Genomic DNA, 11541 nt, shown 5'->3' with positions numbered 1-11541 from the left:
CAGCAAAACTGACGCCAGTCCTAGTGGGTAAGCCCCATTCAACAGGGTGGGATTTACTTCTGAGTAAACATGCACAGGATTGCAAGGTGGGGGGAGCAGCAAATCCCTCAACCCCTGCTTAGCTCTTCCCTACTTTAAAGTTGACAATGAGGACACTGAACTTGTCAAGGATTATCAATACTTTGGCACAGTCATTAACCAAAATGGAGACAATAGTCAATCAATCAATTTCCTTTATTTGCATATAGCCATAGGCCGTTGCATCATAAAAATAACAGAATAAAAACAATTAGACATGATTTGGCACAAAGGATTACAAGAAAACATTTTAAAATCAGAAGACTTAAAACTTGAGTATGTCACCAAGTTGGTTTCATAGGGAGTTTACGTACGCTGCTCTAAGCTTTTTAGCAGCGAAAGCAAAATTAGCCAATGCAATTGTGACCTGCTTGTTATTGTCCATTAATAACTCTATTACTAATTTTGCATTGGGAGACCCCCTGGTGGAACTCAAACAAGAAGCTAAAAATTTTTCTCTGGGGTGCTGATATAAGGGACATAAAAGCATATAATGGGCTAAATCTTCAGGGACTTTACAACCAAAAATACAGAGGCGTTCAGCGATCGGGGTGCCCTTATATCTGCCCTCTAGAATAGCTGAGGGCATGGTTTGAAACCGCAATTCTGTAAAGGCTCTGCGCAACTGAGCACAGGTCAAACTGGTAAGATAAGCAGCCGGGGCATGGTTAAGTTTAATTTGAGGGAACCAGAGGGAATTTAGCATATATCCAGAAATCGTCAACTTCTCTCAGTACTGTTCCTTTTGCAACTATCATCTTAACATTCCACTTCCCTCACACAGGACTTCAGGGATAGGCTTCTCCTTATCTACAGACAACATCCTCATCTGAAACAGCTTCTCATCAGGAATGATGTTCCACTCAAAAAAGAAAAAAATGATGAAACCCTGAAACAAGCCCAGATGTCAACTCTGTCCCCACATTTATTGAGGAAACAAGGCCACAGGATGACTTATGATGATGATGATTAAATTGATTACCCGTCCTTCAGCAGCAACCTAGTCATGTTAGCCACATCAAGGTTTAGTGCTTTGCATCTGCCAAAATAGTATAAGTTTATATATGTCAGGAACAACCTTCTTCATTTTGTTACGAAGGACAAACAGGCCAATCAGTAATGAACCATGCTTACTGTTTATGTTGGAGGAGAGAGAAGATCCCTCGGAGAGAGGGAAGAGGAAATGAAGGGAACATGGAATAACAGTAAGGGTCCTGGTGACAATTTAATTGGTAGATAGTTGGAAGTGGGTGGAGGGTAGAAGGGATTAATGGAGGATTTAGGAAAGTTTACTGTGAATTCAGATTTAGTGTTGCGCATATGAATTCTCTGGGCGTTGGATTAAAAATTATCCATGTTAACATTTCTAGGAGCAGATGTAACGTTACAAGGCCATAGTCTGAAAGTACGGTCATGATGCAGCCACTTCATTTGCTTTTGCTATGACCGATGCTCTTTCACACTCCATACGTTTTTTTCCCTTCCCTGTGTGGGTTCTTTGCTGTGCTGTAAGATGTTACTGATAATGCAAATTAAGGTAAGGGCTCACACTGAACCTTTGCACACTCAATATTTTGGAAGTGGGTGGTGGGTAGAAGGGATTAATGGAGGACCAAGGAAAGCTATCACACCTATCCCAGACTTCTGCTGATTGAATTCGGTTTCATTGCTCAAATCAATACTCTGGGCAGTGGGTTCAAAATCATCCATGTCAACAGTTTCTAGGAGAAGATATAATGTTGCATGGCCATAATCTGAAGGTAGGGCCATGATGCAGCTATTTCATGTTAAGTAACACTTCTGCTATGAATGAAGCTCTTTTCACACATTTTTGTTTTCTTCCCTGTGTGGGTTCTTTAGGGTGCAGTAAGATGTCATTGGAGATGCAGATTAAGGTAAGAGCTCACAGTGAACCTTTCCACAGTCAATACATTTTTACAGTTCTTCCTGTGGGTTCTTTGATGTTGAGTAAGTTGCTGACTCTGAAAGAAGCACTTTCCACACTCCATACATTTAAGAGGTTTCCCTGTGTGGGTTCTTTGATGCAAAATAAGGCTTTTACTATGAGTGAAACATTTTCCACACTCCAGACATTTATATGGTTTCTCTCCTGTGTGGGTTCTTTGATGGGAGGAAAGATTTCCTCTTTGATGTAAAGTAAGTCTGTCGCTACAACTGAAGTTCTTTCCACACTCCACTTATATGGCTACTCCTGTGTTGGTTCTGTGATGTGAAGTAAGGGGTTGGCTGTGACTGAAACTTTTTCCATACTCTGTGCATTTATAAGGTTTCTCTCCTGTGTGGGTTCTTTGATGGGAGGAAAGGTTTCCACTATCACTGAAACTCTTTTCACACTCCATGCATTCATATGGTTTCTTTCCTGTGTGTGTTCTTTGATGCAAAGTAAGTTTACTCCTTACACTAAAGCTCTTTCCACACTCCATACATTTATATGGTTTCTCTCCTGTGTGGGTTCTTTGATGTAAAGTAAGGCTTCCACTATGACTGAAACTCTTTCCACACTCCAGACACTTATAAGGCTTCTCCCCTGTGTGGGTTCTGCAATGTGATGTAAGGTGTTGGCTGAGACTGAAACATTTTCCACACTGTATGCATAAATATGGTTTCTCTCCTGTGTGGGTTCTTTGATGTAAAGTAAGGTACTGGCTCTGACTGAAACATTTTCCACACTCTATGCATTTATAGGGTTTCTCTCCTGTGTGGGTTCTTTGATGGGAGGAAAGATTTCCCCTAACACTGAAACTCTTTCCACACTCCATGCATTTATACGGTTTCTCTCCTGTGTGTGTTCTTTGATGCAAAATAAGTTTACTCCTTACACTAAAGCTCTTTCCACACTCCGTGCATTTATATGGTTTCTCCCCTGTGTGTGTTCTTTGATGTAAAGTAAGACTTTTACTATGAGTGAAACATTTTCCACACTCCAGACATTTATATGGTTTCTCTCCTGTGTGGGTTCTTTGATGGGAGGAAAGATTTCCTCTAACACTGAAACTTTTTCCGCACTCTATGCATTCATATGGTTTTTCTCCTGTGTGTGTTTTTTGATGCTTGGTAAGTATACTCCTTACACTAAAACTCTTTCCACACTCCATACATTTATATGGTTTCTCTCCTGTGTGGGTTCTTTGATGGGAGGAAAGGCTTCCACTCTGACTGAAACTCTTTCCACACTCCAGACATTTATATAGCTTCTCCCCTGTGTGGATTCTGTGATGTGAAGTAAGGCTTTGATTGTGACTGAAACTTTTTCCACACTCTATGCATTTATATGGTTTTACTCCTGTGTGGGTTCTTTGATGGGAGGAAAGCCCTCCACTCTGACTGAAACTCTTTCCACACTCCAGGCACTTATATGGCTTCTCCCCTGTGTGGATTCTGTGATGTGAATTAAGCTGTGAGCTCTGACTGAAACTTTTCCCACACTCTGTGCATTGATATGGTTTCTCTCCTGTGTGGGTTCTTAGATGTAAGGTAAGCTTGCTTCTCATAGTGAAGCTCTTTCCACACTCCATGCATTCATGCAGTTTCTGCTCTGTGTGCGTGTCTTTATGTTGAGTAAGACAGCCCTTCTGAGTGAACCTTTTCCCACACTGTGTGGATTTCAAGCCTGTGTCGGTTCTTTGATGTGAAGTTAGGTTTCCATATTCCATGCATTTATATCGGTTCCCCCCTATGTGGGTTCTTTGATGCCAAGTAAGATGAGAGCTCCTGTTGAATCTCTTTCCACATTCCATGCACTCAAAAGCTTTCTGTGCTGTATTGGTTCTTGGATGCGAAGTAAGGTGGTGACGGTGTCTGAAAAATTTTCCACACTCCATGCATTCATATGGTTTCGCCCCTTTGTGGGTTTTGGATTTTTAAAAAAACCTTTGGTTTATTTTTTTAATATTCCACCCCCCTGGACGCTTTCCCTTCCTTTTCCCTTTGTGATCTTCCTACTGGATCAAGAGTTCATTGACAATAGCCGTCTGCTAAGTACAAGATTTCCTTTCTGCCTTGTTTTCCTTGTGCCTTTTACTGTAAGTCCCCTTCGATTTCCAGATGTCTCTTTTCCTACTTCAATGCTTGCCTGTCTCCAAAGACACCAAAAGGGGCTCCTTCACCTGTTTGGGCAAATAAGAAAGAAAAAGAAAAACCTGTTTAGGAGTTCAAGGCAGAGACAAATGGTTTACATCTGTAATGCCTTGTAACTTAGCACTGGGGAGGTGTCATTGTCCCTCTGGTCAAAATACTCAGGGTGATGTTGAGATGAAAAATGAAAACAAAGGAGTATTGAAAAAGGGAGATGTAGCAATAGGTGACTTCAACTGCCCTCACATTGACTGGTCCCACGGCACCATACGGCCAAACATGCCTGCCCAATATAGCTCTGACGGGCTCCATAGCAGCTTGACTGGAAGGGGCGTGGCCTGATAGCTGCTGAGTGCAACTAGGAGCAGCTGTGCATGCTGGGAGTTTTCACTGTGTTTCCTGACTCCTAACTGAGCAGAGCAGAGGGAGCTGTGTCAGCTGGTCCAGAGGATATACAAGTAAGCCAGCTCTCTGAGAGAGAGTGAACAGGAGTTTGTCAGAGGAGTTTGGCAGGGGAGGTCAATGGGGAAGTTCCTGAAAACAAATGTTTCCTTGTACGGCGCACCACATACCAGTGGGACTCTCCAATTTCCCTGGAGAAGGAAAGACAAAGCACAGGTCATTCTAACAGAAAGAAAGAAAGAAAGAAAGAAAGAAAGAAAGAAAGAAAGAAAGAAAGAAAGAAAGAAAGAAAGAAAGAAAGAAAGAAAGAAAGAAAGAAAGAAAGAAAGAAAGAAAGAAAGAAAGAAAGAAAGAAAGAAAGAAAGAAAGAAAGAAAGAAAGAAAGAAAGAAAGCAGTAGAGACTATGGACAGGAAGGACACTCCAGGTGTGTACGATGTTTGTTTTCTTGCCTGAGAACAACATGGCGTACACATGCAAAAAGTGCAAGCTGGTGGCACTGTTGGAAGAAAAGTGAGGGGCCTGGAGTGGCAGGTGGCTACACTGAAGAGAATAAGAGAAGATGAAGAGTTCTTATACAGAATGTTGGAACAATAACAGCAAAGAGAAGTACAGGAGGTGGAAGAACAACAGCACGTTGAAGCAGAAGAGGAGACTGTTATGGAAAGCAACAATGAAGTGGAGGAAACTCCATGGAAAAAGGTGACAGGAGTAGAAGAGCAAGAAGACATCTATCACCAGGGGAACTACAGAACCACTTCCAGGCGCCTGAAGGGGAAGAATTACAGGGGACCACACACGACAGCGAGCGAGAGGCTGAAGCTCAGTCAAGCAGAGGCAATGAATCCACGCCCCACGACAACAAGAAGAGAAGAGCAGCACTGCTGGGAGACTCCCTACTGCATGGGATTGAAAGCCACATATGCCGAGAAGATCCATGGACTCGCCAGGTATGCTGCCTCCCTGGAGGATGGATGAGAGATGCGACGGAAGGGTTGCCATCACTCATAAAGCCCAATGACAGATATCCCTTTCTTCTCATCCATGTGGGAACGAATGATACTGCCAAGCAAAGCTATGAGGAAATCACGTCAGACTTTGATGCTCTAGGAAGGAAACTCAAGGACTTTGGGGCTCAGAGAGTTTTCTCAACCTCCTTCTGCTATTAGAAGAGGAGTAGAAAGGGGGAAAAATACTCTGGGTGAATGACTGACTATGAAGGTGGTGCCAACGCAATCCTATTACTGACCTTGCCCCGTACTCTGTCCTTCATCTTCTGCATTTTAAAAGTTTAAAAAATGCCTGGCTGATTTTTAATTAATTTAACCAATGTTGCATTGACATCAATGATAACGCTGGGCCTGCTCAGTAAGAACCAACAGTGCTCTAAAAGCCAGATTCATAACTGCTGGGCTTGCCTAATCAGGGCCACACCCACGCCAGATCTTTATTTCACTTTAGACAGTCATGCCTTCCTCCAAAGAATCCTGGGAAGTGTGGTTTGTGAAGGGGACTGAGAGGAGACTCCTCTTCCCCTGACAGAGCTCCAGTGGCCAGAGTGGATTAACAGTCAGCCACTCTGACTGAAGCTCTGTGAGGGGAACAGGGCCTCTCCTAGCAACTCTCAGCACCCTTCACTAACTACACTTCCCAGGATTCTTTGGGAGAAGCCATGACTGTCTAAAGTGGAATAAAGGTCTGGTGTGGATGTGGCCAGGAACAGCTTTGGTTTAAATTTGGGTGGGAGGCTACATGTGCCTGCTGTAGAATAAAAAGTTGGGGAAAATGCTGAAAAGCAATGGTACTGTTTACTATCTTTTTCTTTTGGAAAGGAAGGGGGTTCCCCCTCTGCCCAGTGCCCACCCACCCAATCTCCTCCCCTCCCCTTCTTCCTTCCCCCTCCCACCCTTCTCCTCCCCTCCCTGCCTCCCCACTTCAGTGTCACCTATCCTAAGCATGATTGCACAAGAGTAAATCCCACTGAACTCAAAAAGCATGCAAATGATCAAACCTGCCCTCCCCCTCTCTCTTTCCTCTTTCCTCCCCATCCCCCTCCTCCTTCCTCTCCCCCTCCTCCTTCCTCTCCCCTTTCCACTCCATTCCCTCTACTCTCCCCTTCCTCCCCATGGTCAGTTTCTTCCCTATCCTAACCATGATGGCACGGGAGTAAATCCCATTGAACTCAATAAGCATACAAATGATCAGACCTGCCTTTCCCCTCCTTCCCTTCTCCTCTCCCTTCCTCCTCCCCTGCCCACTCCAGGCCTCCTTCCCCATGGTCAGTTTGACCTATCCTAAGCATGATTGCATGAGAGTAAATCCCATTGAACTCAATAAATATGCAAATGATCAAACCTGGCCTCCTCCTCCCTTTTGACCTTTCCCTCCCTTCCTTTGTCCCTCCCTCTCCCCTTCCAATCCCCTCCTTCCCCCAACCCCTCCTTCCACTCACCTCTCCCCTTCCTTCCGCTTTCCCTCTCCTCTCCACTCTACTCCTTTTCCCCCATGGTCAGTATTACCTATCCTACCCATGACTGCATGGGAGTAAATCCCATTGAACTCAATAAGCATGTAAATGATCAAACCTGCCGTTCCCCTCCTTCCCCTTTTTTCTCCCTTCCTACTCCATTCTTCCTCCCCTCCCCTCTTCATTCTTCCTCCTCCCCTGGCCACTGCAGCCCTCCCTCCCTCTCCCCCCCATGGTCAGTTTCACCAATCCTAAACATGAGTGCAGGGGAGTAAATCCCAGTGAACTCAATAAGCACGCAAATGATCAATCCATTCTCAGCAAACTTGCACAGGATCCCATTTCTTACCTTCCGGATTAAAAAGAAGATCCTCCGTGGTGCAGAGTGGTAAGTGGCGGTAACGCAGCTGAAGCTCTGCTCACGGCCAGAGTTCGATTCCAACGGAAGGAGGAAGTCGAATCTCCGGTAAAAGGGGTCGAGGTCCACTCAGCCTTCCATCCATCCGTGGTCGGTAAAATGAGTACCCGGCACATGCTGGGGTGTAAAGAAAGGCCGGGGAAGGAACTGGCAATCCCACCCCATATATACGGTGTAGTAAACGTCACAAGACTTCACCCTAAGAGTCGGAAATGACTCGCACTGTAAGTGCGGGGACACCTTTACCTTTTTTACTGCATGCACCAGGGGAGTAGGAGACCTGAACTCCTCTCCTCTCCTCCAAATTTGTCAAAATGCAAACACCATTGGGGTTGGCCTTTCACAGTCCAATCCACTTGTGTAGCTTGGAAGAATTTGGTCACATGTGCCTCTGAGCATATGGTGAGTGGTGGCAACACGTGCAATCTGCCCAGATAATAGAAACAAGACATATGCTGTGCTGATCTTGATTTAGCAGGAAGCAACAATATTAAAACAGTTGATATAGTTCAGATAGTCACTTTAAATGTGTTTGACTTACTTTGCAATTTTAGCAAAGTTTCGATAGTAAATCATTTTCTTTTGCTTCTGTTCCTGTGAGTATATGAAGTATAGCAACACTTTGGAACACTAAGAAAAAGCTCCAAAAACAATTGTGGAATAATGGCACTGACTGTTCTGCAGAATTGTTTCCAATTAACATGAGGAGTGTCTCAGTTTGCACAAGATAAAACAGTGGGAGGTGAAATATATTCTAGCAAAATGCTAGGTGTACTTTATGTTTTAAGTTGACCATGCCCACGTTTTTGTTAGGTGGAGTAGTTTCAGCACAGCAGGCTGAAAACATGCATCTTGGGCAGGCCAAGTTTGTTTTTCCAAACTAGTTTCAGATTCAACTGTTAATGCACCCAAAATAGAAATAGAACATAACCTCCAGTTTGAAAGTGAAAAGGCTGTCTTTACGATTTCTAGGATGAATAATGAGAGAAAATAATTTTCTAGGTTAGATTCTCTGTAGAAACAGAAGTAACACAGAAAAGAAGCAAAGTAAGAAGAACACCAACAAACACAAAAATATAATTCTCCATCTTTGGAGATGGCAGGTGCTGCCACCACTCACCATATGCTCAGAGGCACATGTTACCAAATTCTTCCAAGCTCCACAGCAAGTGGATTGGACTGTGAAAGACCAACCCAAATGGTGTTTGCATTCTGACAAATTTGTAGGGCAGTCCAATATCTCAAGAGGGGGTCGGGTCTCCTGCTCCCCTGGTGCGTTCACTATAGCTGCCCAATTTCGCTGCTTTTAAAACTTTATAGAAATATCTGTGGGCTAATAAACAATGAACCGCAAGGGTTTTTGCCTGTTAGTGATTATGTTCTTAAAGTAATCATCTCTCTGTTTTGATGGATATAAACCTTTCAAAAAAAATTTAAATTTGGCCTCACTCTGCTCGCTGTAGGGAGTGAAGTTTAAGGACTGATTTTTCCAAAAAATCCTTCTTCCTCACAGCACAGAGAGTCCCGTCAAACTAAAGAGGTCTGGAGAGCCCTTCCCTCTCCCCAAAAAGCAACAGCTGCAAGTCCAGCAGAGGACAAGGGGGGGGGGCACTGACTTTATTCCCTTCCGCCTCTGCCTTGCGGCTTTTGAGGGGGGGTGTCTGCTCAGTTTTAAGACAAGCACCATCACCTTTTTTTGCAGGTACAGAAAATCCAAAGGGGGGTTTCCTCCAGCAGGGATGCCGCACAGTTGTCTCTACCCCATACCCAAAGGCTTTTTCCTCTGGACCGAGCAACCCCATCCCACCCCTCCCATGGAGACTGGAGGGCGATCAGAGAGGGCAGGAAGACCCTCCATTTCTAGCCCTGCAAATGGGCGCGGGGGGGTCTTTGCGGGCAGACCAACCTGGATTCCTTGAGGGGGATTCCTTCCTCCTTCCCCCCGTTTTTGGACATCTCCTTCCCCCCCCCCTCCCCAACCATGCAAGGTTGTTTCCTCCGCAGAAAGCCGCCCAGCAGCCCCCTCCTCCTTGCACCTTCCCTGACGATTTTTTTCGGAGAAGTTGATCTTTGCTGGGTGGGGGGGACTTCAAGGAGGCTTGCGCCATCGTGCAGCATTTTTTCAGGTGGGGTGCATGGGCTCAGCCCCTGTCTATGGGTTCTGAGAGGGGAGGGGAGCTTTTTTGGAGGGAGAGTCTTTACCCTCCTGCCCCCGCGTCTCATCACACACACCCTTTTGCATCTTTACCTCTTTATCCTCTCCGGACATCGTCTTTCCCCACTTCCACAGGGAATCTTACAGGGCCGATTTCCCGCCCTGCAATACAAAGGGAGGTGTGTGTGGCCTGAAGTCCCTCCCCACACTTTTTCATTTAAATTTCCGGCCTCTCTGGGAACTTTCCTCTCCTCTCCCACTCACTTGCGACACTTCAGGTTCCTTTTAGAATACGGGGACCCCTAGAGCTATGGCCTCTGAGAAGATCCCCGCCGCCGCCGCTTTAGGGACTCTCGTGTTTCAGTGTTGGAGGAGAGCTTTGCGGATACCATGGACTGCAGAAAAGACAAATAATTGGGTGTTAGAACAAATTAAATCAGAACTATCACTAGAAGCTAAAATGATGAAACTGAGGTTCTCATACTTTGGACACATAATGAGAAGACATGATTCATTAGAAAAGATAATAATGCTTGGAAAAACAGAAGGAAGTAGAAAAAGAGGAAGGCCAAACAAGAGATAAGAACATAAGAACATAAGAAGAGCCTGCTGGATAAGGCCAGTGGCCCATCTAGTCCAGCATCCTGTTCTCACAGTGGCCAACCAGGTGCCTGGGGGAAGCCCACAAGCAGGACCCGAGTGCAAGAACACTCTCCCCTCCTGAGGCTTCCGGCAACTGGTTTTCAGAAGCATGCTGCCTCTGACTAGGGTGGCACAGCACAGCCATCACGGCTAGTAGCCATTGATAGCCCTGTCCTCCATGAATTTGTCTAATCTTCTTTTAAAGCCGTCCAAGCTGGTGGCCATTACTGCATCTTGTGGGAGCAAATTCCATAGTTTAACTATGCGCTGAGTAAAGAAGTACTTCCTTTTGTCTGTCCTGAATCTTCCAACATTCAGCTTCTTTGAATGTCCCCGAGTTCTAGTATTATGAGAGAGGGAGAAGAACTTTTCTCTATCCACTTTCTCAATGCCATGCATAATTTTATACACTTCTATCATGTCTCCTCTGACCCGCCTTTTCTCTAAACTAAAAAGCCCCAAATGCTGCAACCTTTCCTCGTAAGGGAGTCGCTCCATCCCCTTGATCATTCTGGTTGCCCTCTTCTGAACCTTTTCCAACTCTAAAATATCCTTTTTGAGATGAGGCGACCAGAACTGTACACAGTATTCCAAATGCGGCCGCACCATAGATTTATACAATGGCATGATGATATCGGCTGTTTTATTTTCAATACCTTTCCTAATTATCGCTAGCATGGAATTTGCCTTTTTCACAGCTGCCACACACTGGGTCGACATTTTCATCGATAGATTGATTCCATCAAGGAAGCCACAGACCTGAACTTACAAGATCTGAACAGGGTGGTTCGTGACAGATGCTCTTGGAGGTCACTGATTCATAGGGTCACCATAAGTCATAATTGACTTGGAGGCATATAACAACAACAAAGTATATAAAAGCAGATAAAACAGATTCAGGGGATTATGACCCTCAGTTACAGTTATGCTAAAATCCTGGAGACCCGGATTGTTTTCTACAGGACAGCAGAAGGAGCAGAACTTGTGTCTCCACCAGGGATGACCAGCAGCAAAGGCTTAAATCTGCTAGATCTGCTTTCATGTTTTAAAAAAAAATTGACAGAGTTTGTATACCACTTAATTGTCCAAACCTCTAAGCGAATAACATTAAATACACATTAAGATTATCAACAAAAGTCAAATACAAGGTAACCTCAAAAAAGTCAAGATGTAAATAAACTCAGCTATTTCAAAATATACATCATAAAATAAATTTGCATATAGTTATACGAGTCTGCAGTGCATGTCTGGGTAAACGTGCCCAAGCTAAAACCTTTTTAGCAGG

At 44.6% G+C, this 11541-nt stretch overlaps 1 protein-coding gene across 2 annotated transcripts; it reads right to left on the bottom strand.

Moving 5' to 3' along the window:
* Positions 1-299: 299 nt before the first annotated feature.
* Positions 300-9811, bottom strand: LOC133381793 (zinc finger protein 420-like). Of its 2 annotated transcripts, none has more exons than XM_061621258.1 (3): positions 9708-9811; positions 7391-7606; positions 300-4205 (listed from the first exon to the last, which is right to left on the bottom strand). In XM_061621258.1, the coding sequence occupies exon 3, from the start codon at positions 3918-3920 to the stop codon at positions 2277-2279; it is 1644 nt and encodes a 547-aa protein (XP_061477242.1). In that variant the 5' UTR covers positions 3921-4205; positions 7391-7606; positions 9708-9811; the 3' UTR covers positions 300-2276. The 2 variants fall into 2 exon arrangements, with proteins under 2 accessions (XP_061477242.1, XP_061477243.1); XM_061621259.1 differs by having other exon boundaries at positions 7391-7576.
* Between the last annotated feature and the right edge of the window lie 1730 nt (positions 9812-11541).

The sequence above is a fragment of the Rhineura floridana genome, chromosome 3 (genome assembly GCF_030035675.1).
Source record: "Rhineura floridana isolate rRhiFlo1 chromosome 3, rRhiFlo1.hap2, whole genome shotgun sequence".
NCBI classification, from domain to species: domain Eukaryota; kingdom Metazoa; phylum Chordata; class Lepidosauria; order Squamata; family Rhineuridae; genus Rhineura; species Rhineura floridana.
Note: the sequence above shows the minus strand (reverse complement) of the source record. Positions and strands in the feature narration are given on the sequence as shown.